A 20,647-nucleotide genomic window follows, 5' to 3' on the forward strand; every position below is an offset into this window, starting at 1 on the left:
TATACTATAAGTATTTATATACCATATTAATTAAAGGCTCCAAAGTGTCTTTTTATATCATTTAGCCATCCACTGCGAAGGAATCAGATACAGAGTAAAGTCAGCAAGCATCTAATGACAAAGAAAGGGAAACCCTCATATACACAGAAGGTCTGCAATTCATCAATGACAAAACAAGGTTTACTCAACCATCACAGAGCGTGTTCCTTGTCTATTAAAACTATCACAAACAGTCTCTGTTTTGCAGCTCCAGGTGCAAATTCCTGTATACTGATGAAAATGGTTCATGCAGAAGTCAAATAACAGTTACACACAGAACAAAGAGTGCCGTCCTTACTTGCCACTCTCCTATATACTAAGATCAGAGCCTGGCAGCTATCCCAAAAAAATACACTATCTTTCTCAAATTAAACTCAACAGACAAGGTTCTTGCTAATTTGCAGTAGAAGTGGGAGTCTACTATCATAACCCATTTCTCTCTGTCAGGTCCTTCCTTCTTAGCAGGACTCGGTCCCATTCTCTCCCACAGCAGGTTCATCTGGTCTGGGATTGGAACAGCGTGTAACTACTACAACAACAAATATGGGAGCATTGTGCGGGTGTGGATAAGCGGAGAGGAGACCCTGATTTTGAGCAGGCAAGTGGGTTGTTTTTTTTGTTTTTGTTTTTTAGAGTAAACCGAACTTGTTTTACAGTAAATTTTCAGATAAAGGTAAAGCCTGGTTTCTTCTGCAGGTCCTCTGAAGTGTACCACGTTTTGAGGAGTGCCCACTACACCTCCAGATTTGGGAGCAAAAAAGGACTCGAGTGCATCGGCATGTACGGAAATGGTATCATTTTCAACAGTGATGTCCTGCTTTGGAAAAAAGTGAGAACATATTTTTCTAAAGGTGAGCGATTACCACACACTGACAGCACATACTGTGGTTAGACTATTGCTTTCTTGAACTGTGGAGCTACTGAATGTTACTGTGCAGCTCTGACTGGACCCGGCCTGCAGAGGACCGTAGGAATCTGTGTGAGCTCCACAGCCAAACACCTGGACAACTTACAGGATATGACTGACCCCTCTGGACATGTGGATACTCTCAGTCTCCTGAGAGCCATCATTTTGGACATCTCCAACAGGCTGTTCCTAGGAGTGCCGTTAGATGGTCAGTTGCGTGTTTACTGCACATAGATTCCTAAAACCGCATACTATCTGCAAGAAATTGTGACGCATGAGCTCTGGCGCTGCATCTATTGATTTTTTGTTGTTGTTGTTGTTCTTTTTAATAATTCAGAGAAAGACTTCTTGATGAAAATTCACAACTACTTTGAGACCTGGCAGACAGTTCTAATAAAACCAGATATATTCTTCAAGGTTGGATGGCTGTACAACAAGCATAAGAGAGCAGCGTAAGACACCTCATCTCACAGTAAGTCAGTATTGTGGTTTGCGATTTCTTCAACCTAATGTTTGTGTTGCTTTTTGTGCCAACAGACAGGAGCTGCAAGATGCGATGGAGAGCCTGCTTGAAGTTAAGAAAAAGATGATTCATGAAGCCGAGAAACTGGACGACGAGCTCGACTTTGCAACAGAGCTCATCTTCGCCCAGGTCGGTCTCTTTGGAGGGATTTTTGTCGTCCCCCGATACAATTGTCTTTTGTTATTCCCGTCTGTTGTGTTTAACAGAACTACGGAGAGCTATCAGCAGATAATGTCAGGCAGTGTGTGCTAGAGATGGTAATCGCAGCCCCCGACACACTTTCCATCAGCCTCTTCTTCATGCTGATGCTGCTGAAACAGAGCCCGGACATAGAGCTGCAGCTAGTGGAGGAGATGAACACCATCTTGAGTTAGTGCAGCTTTACAGTGTTTCCAATATTCCATATTCACAGTTTCACTCTGGTGAGTAGAAGTATTCTGACAGATCTTTCATTTTCAGATGAAAGAGACGTGGAAAATATCGATTACCAAAGTCTGAAAGTGATGGAGAGCTTCATCAACGAGTCTTTGAGGTTTCATCCTGTGGTCGATTTCACAATGAGGAAAGCTCTGGAGGACAACGACATCGCAGGTACAAAAATCAAGAAAGGCACCAACATCATTCTCAACATTGGCCTCATGCACAAAACCGAATTCTTCCCCAAGCCTAAAGAGTTCAACCTCACGAACTTTGAAAAAACGGTAAGTGAGCAGAGTGTAGTTCAGCAATAAATGTTTCATGGTTTAAACTAAAAAAAAAAATACATGCACACACACACACACACACACACACACACATTTGCTTTCTCTCTTTGGCAGGTACCCAGTCGTTACTTCCAGCCCTTTGGCTGCGGGCCTCGTTCCTGTGTGGGCAAACACATCGCCATGGTGATGATGAAGGCCATCCTGGTCACTCTCCTGTCTCGGTACACTGTGTGTCCTCGTCAAGGCTGCACGTTCAACAGCATCAAGCAGACCAACAACCTGTCACAGCAGCCAGTGATAGACGAGCACACCCTGGCCATGCGCTTCATCCCACGAATGACATAACCCCACAATATCAAGCTGCGAAACATAACAGCGCTTTTTACACTTCAGATGAAAACATCTTGAAATGGGTTTAAAGGCCTTAATGAAGTCCTGTACTAGGAAATACTCACAGTAAATTTGTATTAACAGCACATGTACTCCAAATTAAACTTTACTAATCTTTAACAAAGTACACTTGTTAAGTATAGATTTCTGATTAATGTTTTGACAGTGTACACAGCTCATACATTTAATAAAGATGCATTTACAATGATTGAAATAACTGAAGAAAAAAATCACATGCAGAGGAACAATGGTTCTGTATTTACATTAGTTTTATTTGTATTATGTTTTCAGTTTGATATCAGTTTCTTCTCATCTCATTTAGCATCTGTTGTTTTGTAAGTGGGTCACCCAAACATTACATTACTACAGGAGCTGCTCAGCTACAGAATCTCACGCTATGAAGCTTTCTCAAAATTTCTCAAACTACAGTAAACTGTTGCAATGGTGGCACAGTGATTGGCCCTGAGTTCAACTCCACCACCTGGCTTGGGCATGATCTCTCCGGGTACTCAGTGTAGTCTCATTTTTGGCTGTGTTGACAAATTTGGTCAAATTAACTTGAGACTTTTTACTCTGTGGTTTTGTAATTACCCAACATTATGCCTGATTTTTTAAAAAGGTTTTTTAGTTTATATAACTAAAAATAAAGCTATAGAAAAAGTACATTATGGCTAAGAACAATAACCCTTTTCATGAATGATTTACCGTAAATAAAATCTGCATTTACTTTGCCTTTGTGGGTATTTCTATGTTATATAATCAGTGTAGAAATATGCTATAATGCTGTATATACTTCAGCTTCACCATGCAAACAACTTCACATAAAAAAGCTCATTTTAAATACTCATTTTCATTATTGTGCAGAATCAGTAGTTCATATAAATTTTCGTATTATTACTTCCTGTTTCACACCCAGTACATGTGTTAATAAGCATAAACTCCATGAGAGCCTCAATTTATTAAATAACCAATGAGTCAAAGTCAAAGGGTCATTTTCATATGTTGAATTTATTCATAAGTTAACTGAATGTAATGACAGGCACTCCAAGAAACAAGGATGTTTTTTTTCCTCTGTACCACAGGCACAAATCAAACATGCCGTACTGGCATTAAAACATAAGGCGCAGGGTTAAAACTGAGTATTAGAGACACTGTTAGCATCACACTGTGCTTCAAACCAGCACACAGGCAATAGAAGAAACGCAGAAAGCAAACTTTCCCTTCAGGCTGAATTACTTAAAACAAGCCAAAACATGTCAAAGAAACATACAGGTGTAATCTGGCACAGACCAGTCAAACAGCACATGAAGAACAATGGTTCCCTTTCTTTCAGTGAAATGCATGTAAACATTTTGTAAGAATATAAACGCATAAATATGTTCTTTTAATACTGCAGTCATACAAAAATATAACAACCCTTAACATCCACCTAATGAGAAACATGAGTGCTTAAATAATCAGTCCATACCGTCCAAGACAGACTGCTCACTGTACGTGTCAGAAAGAAAAAAGGGGAAGTTCACGTCAGCCGCGAGCAGGCCAACTGGATATTTTACAAATATTTACAACACTTTAAATTTCATTGGAAGACGACCATGAATATGCCAAACATGACCGATCAAATGCTTCAATTTCTTATTAACCTCCACGTGGAGTCGTTGTCAGTATCGTCCTGTGCTTTTTCAATAAAGGAGCAAAAGAGCTGCAAATAAAATGAACTAGTGCAAATATACTGTGCGCTCATCCATTCAAGAGACTAAATCAAAATCAGAGGACAAGCTGCTGATTCTTGGAAAATAATCAAACACTGCACTTCTGTTTAGCATCTCATGAGACAAGTCTGTAAAAAGTGAACAAGAGAGCATCTTTCTTCAGTTTTATTTGCATTTCAGCCTGCTGTTATTATGGTGAAAGTCAAAATTTTTTTTAAAGTGTAGCAATTCTGTAAATCCGAGGTTCAGTTGTAAGCAGGAAAAGGTGGTTGGGCTGGTTTTACCATGAGATTTATCGCTAGATCATGATTGGATCAAGTAGAAATAATCTCCATTAAGCATCTTTAAATATTAAAGCTAGCATGCTTTACATTTACTGGGCCGTCATGTAATCCTTCCGATTTGTCTGTGGTTATTCATACACTGAAGTTGCTACACTATCTTTTCTTCAATGCATCTGTTGTAAATGTGAAAGTGGAAGAGGGACAAGTGACTGTGGACTTACTCGCTCCACTGTTATGATTGTTGTAGCCTAGAAAATGTATTTCAGATCACAAAAAATATATATCTTCTCTCTGGTGTACAGGAAAAAGAAACAACTGAGAACTTCATTATTTTACACTTTGAGAATTTTCTGTTATACAAAGCATACCATCAGAATTTAACCAGGAAGAAGGCTTCAATTGTTTAGTGATTATGGAGCTCTTTCACGACTAAAAGGCAATAATGAAACACCCACAGATGATTAAACACCATCATTTGACCCTGAGCTTTTAACCTGCCATGTCTTTCAATGAGTTATAGTTCTGCCAAATAAATAAAACCAAATCTTATTAAATAACTTTGAGTGAAATTCATAAAGACCGCAAAATAAAGATCAAAAGCCACAACAGCAGGTTTCTCCTTTTCTGTTCAGCACTTCAGCTCTGTGTACCTTCCTCTTCAGTGAGGGTCTAGTGGGTTTAGTTCCTCAGTGGTTTCAGTGGTGGTGAGTGGTGCTGCAGCTCTGAGTCTCAGAGGCTCTGTAAAGCTCTCTGGCAGTGGTAGATCAGGCAGTCGGGCAGGTCGGGCACCGGCGACCGCAGCCAGACAGCCAGCCAGCCGGCATTCACCCGGCAATGCATCAGACACGGCAGATCCTGAAGGAGACGGCAAGCTACGATTCCTTCCATGCCTGAGCAGAAAACAATGAAGGTTACTCAGCAAAAAGTATAGGACACATTACTATCTATGTCTCCTTTTCTGTAAGCAATTTTAAAATCTTCTTCTTCTTCCCCTTTGTAATGCTGTTTATTGGTACCGCCGTGTTATTTAATGATGTTCATGCTGCATACAAGCGAAAGTTAAAGTTGTAAGTTTTCTTCATAAACTCCTAAGTACACCTCATTAGAGGCATATTTGACGTATAGTCAAGCTGCATTATCTCATCTTTTTAATTAATGTAATTTTTTAAAACAGTTATTCCTAATGTTAAGAATAAATATACAGTAGTTACCACAGATGAGTTGGTGAATATTCTAACACACACATGTTGATGTGAATGCTGCTTTTATATGCATTAAGCATAAAATGATACTCTCAGTTTGAACAGCTTGAATACGAGCAGGAAACAAATGTTCATTCACCTATAACTTCCACAACATGAAGCTGGAGCTTCTTCTTCAGAGCATTCAGAGTGGCTGTGAGAGGTTCTTGGTTGTCATTTATCAACGTCAGATTCTGCTTTGTGTCGTGAGAGAAGGAAAGCCACATCGTCCCATATTCCTCTGTGGACACCACAAAAGGCCTGCAGGAAACTTGGATTAATTTTATGTCACTTAAATGCTGCACTTCAAATACGAGCACTACATATCTCACCTGATGAAGCTGGTTAAAGGGACTTTATATGAAAACTGCAACGACTGAGACGTCCCAGCAGGCAGCTGGTAAGATACCGTCCCGACCACCTCGACGTGAACCGCAGGCCTCGTCACAGTTAGAGAATACTGGCCCACTGCTACACTGTGGCTTGTCACCTCCCCCGCTGGACTATCACATAGGCAGGATACCTAAAAATAAACAATACAACGAAGCAACCTCATTATAAAAGACTAATGGACACCAAACGACTCTATTGATCATTTTCTACTGAATAATTTACCTCAAGTTCTTCAGAGTCGACCTGAAGCAGCATCTGTTGTATGGCAGACTCGGAGGAGTTCATAATAAAAACAACTAATATTAATGAATCTTCCTTCTGCACATGACAGGCTGAGAGATTCAGGCTTTGGTTGGCACACAAAGGAGCGATTTCTGAGTGTGAAAGGCCAGAAAGCTCTGCAGGAAGATAAGAATCCAGACACACTTCTGTTAGTCTGCCTGGGTCGTTATGTGGACCAGGACCAGCAGCTACCACACAGTTATCCCTGCGGAGAGCAGGGTTACATCCCTTTGTGTCAGATTCAGTTAACTCTGCCTCTGCGTGACAGGTGCCATTAGCAGTAGTGAGGCTCTGAGAGAGCTGAGATGTCTGTTCGGCCAGCTCTGAGGCGTTGTTGGAGTCTAGTAGGTTGTTACACAGCAGGTTATCTACAGCACTGGGAGGAGAGATGAGGGAGCTGGATATTTGCTCGTTTGCGATAAAGGACGAGCCCAGACCTTGACCTTTGGCTTTTCTTCGGAATCGCTGTGGCATCGGCTCAGATTTTCCCATCTGTTAGAAGCAAAAACACATATATGTAGGAAAAATGTTCAGAATCAGCAATGCAAATAGCTGCACAAATAGCTCCACGTTAAGCACTTTCACTTATAGCAGGGGTTTTAAATGAGAATTGGCCCTGCAAGGTCTCCAATGGACTTTGAAATGTGTTCAAGACATACTTATGCAAGTTTAAATGAAAGTTTAAATGAAAGAACTACTAGAACTTTTTATGCATTTATCATGTAATTTCAAAGATCTGGCCCACTTAAGATCAAAGTGGGCTGCATGTGGTCTATGATGTAAAATGAGTTTGACATCCTTAAATTAATAGCATTAGTAGATCCTACCACCCGAGAAAATGTTCAGCCAATCATTGAAGATGTTCTAAAAAGCAGCACCTTTTGTCTCATCTTAGACTCACAGAGTAGCTAAATGGGCCTGACAAAAATGTAAGAAATGTTTGGTTCATCATCATTAATTTTGATAATAAAAACAGACGAGTGTTCATCCGGTCCTCTTTGTTGCCCTCTATGTTGAAATTGCCAAAAATGTAAAAATAGATTAACACATATTTTATTCAGGGCTACCTTCAGGGATGAAGTGCGATCATAAAGTTCCACAACTCTGGCCATAAATATCAAAAACCGTCACTGATTTAAATGCTCCTTAAAGGTCATCTCCTTTGGCAACACTCCAATGTTTTCAGTGTGGCTGCTATTTTTGAATCAGAGGAACTCCTGTCCTACCCCACTGCCCTTGTGGGTGATGCATGCTTTATCTCCTCCTCATTTCAAAATGATGACCCTTCAAAAGAATGAATTAATTAAACGAAGGCAGGCAAATCTGGTGAGTTGGGTGATAAGCACAGACTGAGTTGTCGAGGCCAAAAAAATATATTCATTTTAATTATATGTTAAATGTGCTGTCAGTAGGCACATTATGACATGTACAAGTGATGAGCTTGTTTACAACATAACTGACTCCAGTGACAGTTTAAACTCTGACCTGATGCCCTAAAACTCCTGTGGCTAAAGTGTTTTCGGTGATCCTCCACATAAAAATCAGAACAGTCTGAACCATAAGCTGATGCTTGCTCTTTGCACATATGGTATATGGACTGATAACCTCACCAGAGACACAGAGCTTTGGGAAGCCAGGCCAACAAACAGCGAAGAAGCCAGCTGCTGTTTCTCTTGTTCAGGCTCTGGGGTCGGTGTCTGAGTTGGAGTTTGGCTGTGCAAACTGTCGCCTTCGCCCTGCCGGCCGGGAGACTGAATGGGACTGGGAACCTCAACCTGTGCAGCTTCCTCTACAGGTTCTCTCTGGGCCAAATAGCCCTCCCTTCCCCACACCCTCTTTATGCCATCCAGCTTCAAAGCTGAAGAGCTGAAACACAAACAGCAAGTCTTCAGTGTGAATTCAACACTAAAACTAGGAACTTGATTACACCAACAAATGCATGCATGTGGTGTCCACATACCCTCCTTTGTGTGAGAGGTCAGCGCTATCCCCTGACAGACCCGAGCTCATGGACAACAGTGTAGGAGACTGTCTGTCAGTGATGCTGCAGGAGGACATGCTGATAGGCAGAGAAAGGCCATAGGGCTCCAGGCTCAAGGCTGAGATAGACAACAAAGTCAGAACAAATCCAAACAAGATGCTGAATGTGCTGCCAAGATATTTATCTACATTTTACCTTTTGACTGATCTAATTCCTCCTGCCGTTGGTGGGGAGGTTTGTATGGAGCAGCGCCGGCAGCCAACGCCTCTGACACAAATCTGTCAAGAAATGACAGCGAGGAATCCACCTAAAAACAATCAAACAGTCACGCAAAATTGCCGCAGGACTGAAGACGTTGCGCCTGAGTGCTCTGTGTGCTTTGCTCAGCTACACAAAAACATATAATTACTAATTTATGTGTTTAAAATAAAATTCTTGGCCAAAAGAAGAGAGATTGGTTTTCTTGCTCTCTAAATGAATGAAAGTGAGTCCGATACTGAATGAAGTTCTCTGGAGAGCTCCGCCCTTCAGACTTCTCCAGACATGTTACAGGTTTGATTACTCATAAAATGAATAATGTGATTACGGTAAAGGCTGTCATCAATCTAATCAATTTTGCACCCTGAGGGGTGTTTCCATAAAGTGTTTGCAGGTTTTCACAACCGTCAACTAACGTGCTTTTACTGTGAAAAGAGCTACAGAGTTAATATTTAAATGTTATTAATGTGGCCGGGTTCTCTGCTCACTGCAAACAAGTTAAACACATTACCTCCAGAGTCTCTGGTTTGGCACCTCGTGGCAACACCCTGGCTCTTAGTTCAGGGTCTTGGCTGAGGTACTGCAACTCATGCGCCCTTTGTCTCAGCACTGTATCCAAGGAGCTGCTGTATGTCTCAGAAACCTCCTGAGTTACAGAAGCATCAGCACCACCTTTGCAGAGTTTGGTCATGGCCATGAGGACCCAGCTCTTGGTTTCACTACTGCTGTTTTTCATGTCCAAAAGTTTGGCTAGCAGGCTCAGGACTTCAGCAGGTTCAAGATCCTCCCTCAAATGAGAGTATTCCCCAAGCACCTGGGAATTACAGAGAGTAAGTAAAGGTTTAGCATATGTAGCCCTGGCTGTATAAGTAGCTCATTATTTAAATTTGTTCATTAATATTGATAGTTAATTGCAAATGTTTAATGTGTTCAAGAATGTATACAAATGCCTGCAAAGTATGTGATGTGTGTCAGTTAAATGCACAACCTTTTTATTTGTATTTTGAGGTTTATGTCATTATTTTTGATATGGTATTGATATGTACTACAGCTCCAGTGAACCCTGAAGTAGTCTCAGGTAGAGGGGTGGGAGTAAGTGGGGAGCCGTGTGCACTCTGCAGGAAGCGAGAGAGACGAGAGCTGAACAGTGTCGAGTGAACGCAGAGTTCATAGAAGGGCGACAGACGCATTTTCGGGTTGACGGATAGTTAACTCATTCACTGCCAGCCATTGGCAGTAAATGAGTTAAACCCATTGACTCATTCACTCAATGGCAGTGAATGAGTTAACTGGAGTCGAGAACTGTTGTACCCTACTGTGAGGTAAATGTGAATTTTGTCTGACACTTGAACCCAATGTTATTGTGTAAACGGGCTAACTGCTAACCGCGACTAGCCGCTAACATAGCCTAGCATATTCGCTAAGCTCTTGTTCTGCTCTGTTTTTATTTATTAAGCTAATGCTAAGATTGAATGTTAACGCGTGTGAACTGGCATTTAGCGGGGTTGTGTGATTCAGTAGGAGGAGACGGACGTCTTGCTGGCGTGTCAGAGAGGTCCCTTCTGCTGGTGTGCTGAAGTTATGTGTTCACGTGGAAAGGACGACTGTGAGTGCTGCTGCCGCGGCCTGCTGGTAGCCGTGACCCAGTTTCCCCGCCATCCCCTTGAACTGCCTGGAGGTGCGAGTACTGTTGTTTGCACGTGCTTTTATTTTTACTGCTTGGCAACAAGTGAAGCGACCATATTGTTTTAGGTCTCAACGCACCCGAGCCACGACTCAGGCCTGCAACGAGGGGTTTGCTAGCAGAAAGACTGTAGCACTTGAGGTGTGTGTGTGTGTGTGTGTTTGGTGAGAGCGCGTGTGGGCCCACAATATTATTTGATTATTTTGTTTCTGCTGAGGTAGATACCTTACCATTGTTTAACAAACTTTATTGATTTTACTTATTTTCTTTGTGTTGTTAGTTCAGCATTCACTAAAGTGGAGTTAACTTTATAATTGACCTGCTTGTGTGCGATTTATTTCCATAGTGTAGTTTTATTGCATATTTAATACCATAAACATTAAAAAGGGAGTATCAATAGGAAAGTAACAACAGGAACCCAGGGCCCCTCTCAATAGAAGGTGGGACGGGTGTTACACATAAATATTAATGAAGTTCTGTAGAACGCTTTTAGTTGCAACAAAGGAAAGCTGTAAACTTGTTGTTGTCTCTCTCTTTTAAACTAGTGTCACCTTCTGTAGTGATACCCAAAGCAAGTAGTTTCTCCACCTATTTCTAAAGAACAGTTCCTGGTTATGATCCTGTTTTCATACAGCACTGTGCAAAAGTCTTGAGCCAGCACTCTTTTTTTTTTTAATATTTTGCTTCCAAGGAGCAACTCTTTTAAAATGGTCTTGAGGAATACTTCTTCAGGCTTTGCGAAGGTTTTCTAAAGTTTTTCTTTGGATATTGGCTGCTTTGTCCCCAATTTCAGTCCAATCTCAGTCCTGAGCCACTTAATATGGACATATGAATTATTCAAGCACTTAATTCAAGGGATGAACTAGTGTTTTACCTACACATACAATAGACAATTTTGCAAAGAACCAGTATTAATCTGTATCTTTAAGTATTTTGTTAGTGGTCGCAGTGGAAGGGTGGTTATTAAGCCATTCTTAAGGAAGGGAAACTGCTACCCCTTTTTACAGGTGATCAGGAGAGAGGAATAATAGTGGGTGTCTAGGCCACCTGTTTAATACACTGGAGGCTGGTTTAGTGTTGTGGTTCAACTAGTTTGGTTATTTTTTGAGTCCTTTTAAAAATGTAATTCTTTATAAATTCAGTAGTCAAAAGATCAAAGTTACCACATAATCCACTTTAATGTGAGGCAACATTTGTGCTCCTTCCTAGCTGATCTCTTTGGGTTTCCCGACTCTTGGGTCAGGAAAAAGCAAACACATCTGCACTTGTTCTTGTTGGTTACTGCCTCTATATTTCAAGCTAACACCTATTAACCTGGCTGTGTTGTTTTTGTTTTGTTTTTTTTGTCACAGGCTTCAGTTCCTGTGAGCTGACTAACATGTTCTCGACCAGACTCAGATATGACTAAGCGTTCAGCTTCTGGATCCTGAAACCTGTGCAGAATTTGTACATTCATATTTTTTTCACAGCACTGATTTTATTTTTCCTCCAGTTATTTTTCGGAACATTAATTTACAAACCGGATTGCAAAAAAGTTGGGACACTAAACAAATTGTGAATAAAAACTGAATGCAATGATGTGGAGATGGCAAATGTCAATATTTTATTCAGAATAGAACGTAGATGACAGATGAAAAGTTCAATCCGAGAAAATGTATCATTTCAAAGGAAAAATATGTTGATTCAAAATTACACTGTGTCAACAAATCCCAAAAAAGTTGGGACAAGTAGCAATAAGTAAAAAGTAAATTTGAGCATAACGAAGAGCTGGAAGACCAATTAACACTAATTAGGTTAATTGGCATGATTGGGTATAAAAAGAGCTTCTCAGAGTGGCAGTGTCTCTCAGAAGCCAAGATGGGTAGAGGATCACCAATTCCCACAATGTTGTGCAGAAAGATAGTGGAGCAATATCAGAAAGGTGTTACCCAGTGAAAAATTGCAAAGACTTTGCAGTTATCATCATCAACTGTGCATAACATCATCCGGAACAATCTCTGTGCGTAAGGGTCAAGGGCATAAACCCATACTGGATGCCCGTGATCTCCGGGCCCTTAAACGACACTGCACCACAAACAGGAATGCTACTGTAAAGGAAATCACAGAATGGGCTCAGGAATACTTCCAGAAACCATTGTCAGTGAACACAAGCCATCCACCGTTGCCAGATGGCTTGTGTTCAAGCCATCTGGCTTGAACACAAGACGAGTCACGATTCGAAGTTCCTTTTGGAAATGTGGGACGCCATGTCATCCGGACCAGAGGACAAGGACAACCCAAGTTGTTATCAATGCTCAGTTCAGAAGCCTGCATCTCTGATGGTATGGGGTTGCATGAGTGCGTGTGGCATGGGCAGCTTGCATGTCTGGAAAGGCACCATGAATGCAGAAAAATATATTCAGATTCTAGAACAACATATGCTCCCATCCAGACGTCATCTCTTTCAGGGAAGACCCTGCATTTTTCAACAAGACAATGCCAGACCACATTCTGCATCAATCACAACATCATGGCTGCGTAGGAGAAAGATCCAGGTACTGAAATGGCACGTCTGCAGTCCAGATCTTTCACCTATAGAGAATATTTGGCGCATCATAAAGAGGAAGGTGCGACAAAGAAGGCCCAAGACGATTGAACAGTTAGAGGCCTGTATTAGACAAGAATGGGAGAGCATTCCTATTTCTAAACTTAAGAAATTGGTCTCCTCGGTCCCCAGACGTCTGTTGAGTGTTGTAAGAAGAAGGGGAGATGCCACACAGTGGTGAAAATGGCCTTGTCCCAACTTTTTTGGGATTTGTTGACACCATGACATTTTGAATCACCATATTTTTTCCCTTAAAATGATAAATTTTCTCAGTTTCAACATTTGTTCCGTGATTCATGTTCTATTCTGAATAAAATATTGACATTTGCCATCTCCACATCGTTGCATTCAGTTTTTATTCACAATTTGTTTAGTGTCCCAACTTTTTTGGAATCCGCTTTGTAAAAGAATTTTGTATTTCAAGCACTTTAATATTTAACTGTATGACGTAAACCGAGCAGTAACTGCATGTACTGTTCTTTTGCTTCTCGCTCTTATTACATAATAATATAAAAGTCTATTAATGAGCCACATCGTGAGAGCATCACTCACCCAGCTGATGACTTGGAGGAAGCGCTGTGGCAGTTTGCCAGGCTCTCCCCGCAGCAGAGGAATGTACGAATTCACAGCAAAAAGCCTCAACTTCCTGTCTTCCTCCACACTGTCAAAGCCTGCGTATTTAGAGAGAAATTCATCATCCATCGCTCACAATTAAAATTTCAATCAATCAGCATCATATCGGTGAGCAAGAAAATCACAGCAGAATCATTTGAACGTGTGGGTTTCTCACCCTCAGACAGCAGTTTGAGAAAACTGTTAGGGATGTCAGGCTGCATCATGTCTCCACCAAGAGAAAACACAGTGTTCATCGTTTCTATGAACCATTCGTTATCTGGTGCATATGTACAGTGGTTTATAGGAAAATACAAGAAATTTAATAAAGTATAAAAGATACACTTTGGGCAACAGGTTGAGGTAAACCCCAGACAGGTTGAAAATCGATCAAGGAGAAAATTGCAGTGAATTTGTACTAACTTAGCATCATAAATGACATATTTAAAAATATTTTGTTAATTTCTGTTTACTTTCTGTCACGTGATCTCAACCTCCAATTGTTGATAGTTATGTTTTAGCGCAATATTAACTCAAAAAAGTATCAAGGGTTTCCAATAAAAAGAAACTTGAATGTTAATGTTTTCTCTAAATTCATCATATTATTGCTAGGAAGTATAAATTTATATCAGGATTTTTCAAAACCTTTTTTGTGCAGTTTCATCATGTATTCACTGTGGGTGAAGAACACTGAGTCCCCACCACATGTCCATTTGTGAAATGTCCTAGCTACTAAATATTCTACAGTGAATTGTTAGAGGTTTTATCACAAAGGGAAGTGATTGGGATCATGAGAAATTCAGCCACAAAGTTGTACACCTCGTAAAATCCACAAAGCAGGGTCAGCGGATGCTGAGGCACATAGTGCACAGAGGTCACCGACTTTCTGCAGGCTCAATCACTACGACCTGATGGAGGAGTCTGGGTTTAACGGTTGGATCATGGGCCCATAGTTCCAGTGAAAGTAAATGGTTCTTTTTTTTTTTTCTCAACTCTAAGTGTGCATTCAACATGCTTTACACAACTTGCCTCATTCACCCATTCACACAAGCTCTCTTTCTCTCTAACATTCACACACACTCGTACTTACAGATTCATTAATTATAATACATTGTTATCATAGTTGGCATGCGGACTGGAGCAGACGGGGGATCAAACCACCACCAATTAGTGCTCTACCACCTGAACTACAGTCTCATGCTTTAGCATACCAGGACATTTTAGACAATTTGACTCTCCCAACCTTCTGTGAACAATTTGGCCATGGCAACTCCTTCCAACATGACTGCATACCAGTGCACAAAGTAAGGTCCATAAAGACATGGATGACTGGAAGAACGTGACTGGCCTGCACAGAGTGCTGACTACAATCCAACAGAACGCCTTTAGGACGAATTGGAGGGGAGACTGCGAGCCAGGCCTCTTTGTCAATGTCTGACTTCACAAACGCAATTCTGGAAGAGTGGTTAAAAATTCCCATAAACAAGTTGTTACAACTGCAAAGGGTGAACTGACATCACATTATTTCCTATGGATTAAACATGGGAAGTCACTGAAGCTCATATGCCCGTGAAGGAAGGTGACCAAATACTACTTGTGGCTAAAGGGTCGTTCTCCCATCTCTTCTTTACTTTTTAAAGTTTGATTTATGTGAAATCTAACCAGAAAAGCTGAAGTGACAGCCTGTTGTGACTCAGCACAACAACATAAGTTTACAAAGAGTTACTTTGAATATGAGTTTCTATGACTGTGATTTCTTAGCCGCAGCATTATACAGCTCCAGAGGGCCTCAGGAGTGATAATGAATGGACATTTAAGACGATTACACTTTAAAGGATATTTTTCCGCCAGTTCTGCCACCTTCCCCACCAGGTCAATGGTAGTGTGATCATCTTCACTGATACACAGAAACTCCAGCATCTTCTCAACAATGACTGTAACATTCTGGCCATTAGTGATGCGAAAGAGCAACTCCAGCGTCTACAAGACAAAAAAAAGAAGCCTGGTAATGCTAAAAACCTGCAACCTTACAACCTCACACGTTCAGACTACATCACTGTGAGCCTCACCTCACGCTTAATAATGAGGTCAGGGTGATCAAGACACTCTATGATGGTCATCTGATGCTGCAAGGCCAGTTTAGGATCCTGCTGGACAACGTAGGTGAGGGCCTTCAGGCCTGCAGTATCATAGAGAAAGTGTTTTTGTTAGATTTTCAACAAAGAGACATTATTTATGTACAGTCGTGTTTCTCTTTGTCTCTTACCTAGATATTTTAGATTTATCTTGGGGGACAAAACAAAGTTTCCAATGCACTTTGCAGCTTTTTCCAAAAGGTCGGACTTTGGATGAATTGTGTAAATACATTTTACACACTCGTATAAAATAGCTGGAAATAAAGAGAAACGTATATAAGTGGCTGACAGAAGAACTTAAATGGTTACAAAAAGCATACTGATTAGAAATGCTGCATACCATAAGTGATGTTATGGTTCATCTCTGCTCTTTGTAAAGACTCATCAAGGACTTCATACATGACCTCACTTGTACTATGAAGAGAGAGAACATGCACAAAATCAGTGAAGAATCGGGTGATTTTAGTGAGATGTGAAGATGGGACAAATAATATCTACCTCTGATCATTTTTTCCAAGTAAGGAGAGTATTCTGAGCAGCTGAATTTGAAGCCATGGAGCAGGAACAGTGTGATAATTAAAATCCATGGGCAGCTTTCCTCCCACCACCTGCTTCAATATGGTGACAAAACTTGGCGTCAGGTCCTTGTAAGCTTCTGGGTTCTCCTGTATTAAAGCAAAAAAATAAATAAATAAATACATACATATGTACATTTCAACAGAGTACTGCAAATTATGAGGAAACCAGTAACTACCTGGATCATCTGCAGGTAGATGTGTAGTGAGGCTGTCATCACACCAGGATCTTTGTCACAAAGAGCTTTGCGAAACTTGTTGTGGATGTGCTGAACTTGATTTGGTGCTATTAGGTAGAACTTGTACAGCGCCAGGACTGCTTTCCTTCTAATGATTTCTCTGAAAGTTTGTTCCGACAAAAACGTATTAATAAAAATATTCAAGCTCAACGGCACAAAGAAATATTCAACCATCCATGCAGGTGATGAGCAGCGTTCATTACTTTGGGTGATTTAGTTTTTCCTCCACTAGAGGAAGGATTGCAGGGATCATATCTTTGGGGAACATCTGGCTGACAACAGTCAGAGCCATGCACACTTCAATAAGATTTGTACTCTGAAGATCCTGTGAACACAAAACACGACAATCAAATATCCTAAATTCCCTTTTGGGCATCGTATGATGAATGTTGTGTAAGCCCACGCCCACCTTTAACACAGTGTTTACCAGGAGGAGCAGAAGCTCGTGACTTTCATTCAGAAATAAGGACACAGCGAGGTAACCTGAAAAACCACAAATAAACATTTGTGACCAAAGCAGTCTAGCTTTTTCATATTTAACACTGATGTTGTAAATAAATCCATATTCTGCAACACTCTCAACACTCTGGAGCTTTTAAAGTACCACCTTGTGTCTTTTTGTTGTATAAATCTTTATTGTTAAATCCTCAAAAATGACAGTATTATCCTTTAAATTAAGAAAAGAGGAGGGAGTAAGGCCACGTAAGGACTCGCACTGGAACATAAATGTAAAATGATTCATGAGACCAGGTGCGGTGGGGTTTTTTATTCCTTCGTGGTATTCTTTTACATGTCGTTTTGTGTGCCAAGGATTTAGAGGAAGATCAGCAGCTTTCAACAACCAGCTGGAGCCCACCTCCTATCAGTACATTCTGTTCAGCTGACTCTCTCATCTCATCAACACCCTTCTCTTCTTCCCAAGTAATCAAACATGAGTTATGAAACTAGACATATGTCAGAATTTGCCACAAAGGACGAAGCTTTTATTGTTCCATGCAATATTCTCCTCGTCCTAACAGGTTTATGCAACCTGCCTCATCATCAGCTGCTCCTCCTGGCCTTGTGTGTAGATCATAAGAACAAATGGGCCCTGACACACGAGACTCTGAGGAATGAGTTATTTATTAAACCTACCGACTCTCTTTTCCAGAACAGTGCCTTGCTGAGCCAGTTTAATGGCATGAATATAGCTGAAGGAAGCCTCGTAGCCCAACATTTCACAGTAGATCGATCGCACCATGAGCTCCTTCATCTGCCTCTGAATCAGATTATGACAAAAGGAAGAAGTAAACACATTGGTAACTTCGTGTCTCGGTGGAATTTTAATGTTTATGATTTCTTGTGCAAGACAGCAGAGAAAAACCAGGAAAGATTTACCATGGTGGTGTTGGGAGAGGACACTTGTTCTTTGATCGCCAAAAGCTCATGCTGAATAAGTTTTTCTTCCTCCTATAGAACAGGAGACAATGGGAAGTAAGATGAAATACATTGGTGGTTTACAGAGTCATGCTTATTTCAAGGTAATGAGAAGTTTACAGCGAGCCAGTGATGCAAAGAAAGATAAGTTTAAATGTATTTCAGACTGTGAGACGTCAAGGTTTATTCCTATAGAGTATTCCTACTGAACATGAGAATTATTTGAATTATGTCATAATGTTTTCGGCCTTGGCGATACCTTGTAGAGCAGGGGTCTAAACTTAAATGAGCGTGGGCCACTGTTGGCACTGTCATTTCACTGGGGGCCACTTCAGTGTTCATGTAGTACAAAATCCCCCACAAAAAATACAAAACACCCACAAATATTTCCAAAAATGTAGTGCGGGGTTTTTTTTTTTGCAAATAAACAAATTGGTACTCTCTTTCCTGCCAGACACGTGGCAGCACTTCTGCTAGAATTTTCCTACTAATTTCCTACTAAAATCCTAAGAAGCTCTATTTTCTCAAAAGCTTGATTTTATGAGTAATTCACTTTGAAACAAGGGGAAATACTGGCATCAGTGGGCGAAACAGATGGCACTGTACTGTTAGAGACTTAAGAGTCTTCTGAATATTTCTTCACAGTCAAATGAATTGATAGGACTTGAAGATATGCAATAATGGGGTGGTGGTGGTCATTGTTACTCATGTAATCAACCCTTCAAGTAGGACGGAAACTCTTGGGATATTAAGATATCTTCTTAATTCAGAAAAATGGGGAAATGTTTGCTTGGAATTTCCAAGATGGTGTGAAAAGTTAATTTTGGCTGCTCCCTTTTCATAAGGAGTCTCCACAGCAAGTAGTTTTGCATGCTTAATTTGGCAGAGGTTTTACGGTGGATACTCTTCCTGAAACAACCTCAAAGGGGATTTGTATCTGTGCTCGGAAATGAACCAGCAAGCTTTTGCTTGCCAAAAGGTAACTGGAATATACAGACACACCATTTAACACCAAAGAAATGCAGTAAGAATTTCAGGTATGCAGGTTTAACAATACAAGGTTTATACAAACTGGCCACTTTATTAGTTACACCTAGCTCATACTAGTGACTAGTCACTCTCTTAATTCATGATGTGAAACTCCCATCCTACAAATACCAAAGGTGTTCTTTTGGACTAACATCTGTTGACTGTGGAGGTCATTTGAGTACAGTGACTCATTGTCATGTTCAAGAAACCAGTTTGAGATGATTTGAGTTTTGTGACATGGCGTGTTATTCAGGTTATGGAGTTTAATTGATGCTCAGTTTGCACTGGGGTGCCCAACATGTACCAAGAAAATATCTCTCACACCATTACACCAGCAGCAGCAGCCTGAACCACTGAGTGGATGGATCCAAGATGTTTATGCCAAGTTCAGACCCAACCATCCAAATGTTCCAATAGAAAATGTGAAACCAGGCAATATTTTTCTAATCTTTTATTGTCCAATATTTGGTGACGCCATCCAAATTGTAGCCTCGGTTTCCTGTTCTTTTTTTCCCCTTTTATTAATCAGTTCCTCCAGTCAGTTTCCTGTTCTTAGCTGACAGGAGTGGCACCTGCTATGGTCTTCTGCAGCTATAGCACATTGCTTCACAGTTAAGTGTGTTGTGCATTCAGAATTTAAACATTCAGGCTTGCTCTTCTGTGTTTTCTCTTTTTTGGGCAATGTTCTCTATAAACTCTAGAGAAAATCCAAGCAGAGGAGCAATCTGACAGACTGAAATACTCAGACCAGCCTGTCTGACACTAAGAACCATGCCATGATCACCTAAATCACGGATGGTCAAGTTTGAACTTCAGCGGGTTCGCATGTCTAAATGCATGGAACTGCTGCAACGAAATTAGAGATTTGTGTTAAAAAGCAGTTGAACAGGTGTACCTTATAAAGTAGCAAGTGAGTGAATACTGCTGACTACTTGTCCTGACTACTTGTTTCTGCCACAGAGACTAGACGTGATAAATACCAGGATCCTGTCCAAAAAACATTTACCAAAACCTCGGAAATCCCAGAAGACGAACTTCTCCAATTTGTCTGAGTTTACGAAAATGAACATGAACGCACCAGTGAGGATAAATGCGTGAAGTAGCACTGCTATAATTTGTTCTGCCACATGATATTAACATGGCAAAAACAACACAACGCCTGTAAACCAGCCTCTAACTTAGTACAGTAATGTAAGGCCTCCAGTAAGTAGGTTAAACGTAAAGACATGCCTATAATGAGTTAGCACAGGCAGCTTAGCTTAGCAACCTTAGACGGTATCGTCAACTTATCTTGTTTTTAGTTCATTTCAAAGGGCAAACTCACATGTTTAGACGTTAGCTCAGTGATTCCTCTGATGAGGTTTCCTAGCTTTGAAGTAGAGGACAGTTTTGCAGACCCAGGGTGAGAGTCTAAAGAGAGGAGGCTCGGCAGAGCTGTCAGCGTCTTCTCCACAACATCGCTCATTTTGGCAGCTAAAAGCGGGCTAAGCAGCTGGCTTCTCTCTTATAAAACACACTTATTAAATCGCTAAACATCACAATAAGAGTCTCTTACATACACACAGTAAATGTTACTAGTTAAACATTTAAAACGACTACAAGAGTTACAACACTGGCTCTTCTGTCGGCCATTGTTTTGAATCGGCAAGGCTTTTTGAT

At 40.7% G+C, this 20,647-nt stretch overlaps 2 protein-coding genes across 2 annotated transcripts in view; one reads left to right on the plus strand and one right to left on the minus strand.

Moving 5' to 3' along the window:
* Positions 1-3,294, plus strand: part of LOC102200081 (brain aromatase-like) — a 4,125-nt gene extending 831 nt beyond the window's left edge. The window contains exons 2-9 of the mRNA XM_013909555.1: positions 484-637; positions 736-890; positions 978-1,154; positions 1,284-1,398; positions 1,484-1,598; positions 1,676-1,838; positions 1,929-2,170; positions 2,288-3,294. Of these exons, the coding sequence (XP_013765009.1) occupies positions 484-637; positions 736-890; positions 978-1,154; positions 1,284-1,398; positions 1,484-1,598; positions 1,676-1,838; positions 1,929-2,170; positions 2,288-2,518 (1,352 nt within the window). The 3' untranslated portion in view covers positions 2,519-3,294. The remainder of the gene's footprint in view (positions 1-483; positions 638-735; positions 891-977; positions 1,155-1,283; positions 1,399-1,483; positions 1,599-1,675; positions 1,839-1,928; positions 2,171-2,287) is intronic.
* A 258-nt stretch (positions 3,295-3,552) lies between these two features.
* Positions 3,553-20,629, minus strand: ap4e1 (adaptor related protein complex 4 subunit epsilon 1). The gene is made up of 21 exons (XM_005727983.1): positions 20,313-20,629; positions 17,921-17,992; positions 17,678-17,801; positions 16,953-17,026; positions 16,747-16,868; positions 16,484-16,643; positions 16,228-16,394; positions 16,070-16,143; positions 15,861-15,983; positions 15,664-15,773; positions 15,435-15,574; positions 13,773-13,885; positions 13,535-13,653; positions 9,226-9,528; positions 8,652-8,763; positions 8,436-8,574; positions 8,086-8,341; positions 6,416-6,967; positions 6,133-6,323; positions 5,901-6,061; positions 3,553-5,449 (listed from the first exon to the last, which is right to left on the minus strand). Exons 1-21 carry the CDS (start codon positions 20,451-20,453, stop codon positions 5,289-5,291), a joined length of 3,414 nt encoding a protein of 1,137 aa, XP_005728040.1. The 5' UTR covers positions 20,454-20,629; the 3' UTR covers positions 3,553-5,288.
* Positions 20,630-20,647: the final 18 nt, after the last annotated feature.

Source organism: Pundamilia nyererei, unplaced genomic scaffold, assembly GCF_000239375.1.
Source record: "Pundamilia nyererei isolate P.nyererei 1_Seehausen unplaced genomic scaffold, PunNye1.0 scaffold00027, whole genome shotgun sequence".
NCBI classification, from domain to species: Eukaryota; Metazoa; Chordata; class Actinopteri; order Cichliformes; family Cichlidae; genus Pundamilia; species Pundamilia nyererei.

Bases quoted from the DNA above. Each gene is read 5' to 3' on its own strand.
- ap4e1 (XM_005727983.1), bottom strand. From the start codon at position 20,453: ATGAGCGATGTTGTGGAGAAGACGCTGACAGCTCTGCCGAGCCTCCTC. The intron at 16,644-16,746 runs GTAATGAACGCT...ACAAACTTTCAG, and splicing joins GAAAAACTAAATCACCCAAA to AGAAATCATTAGAAGGAAAG. The intron at 8,764-9,225 runs GTAATGTGTTTA...GATTGTTTTTAG, and splicing joins CCAAACCAGAGACTCTGGAG to GTGGATTCCTCGCTGTCATT.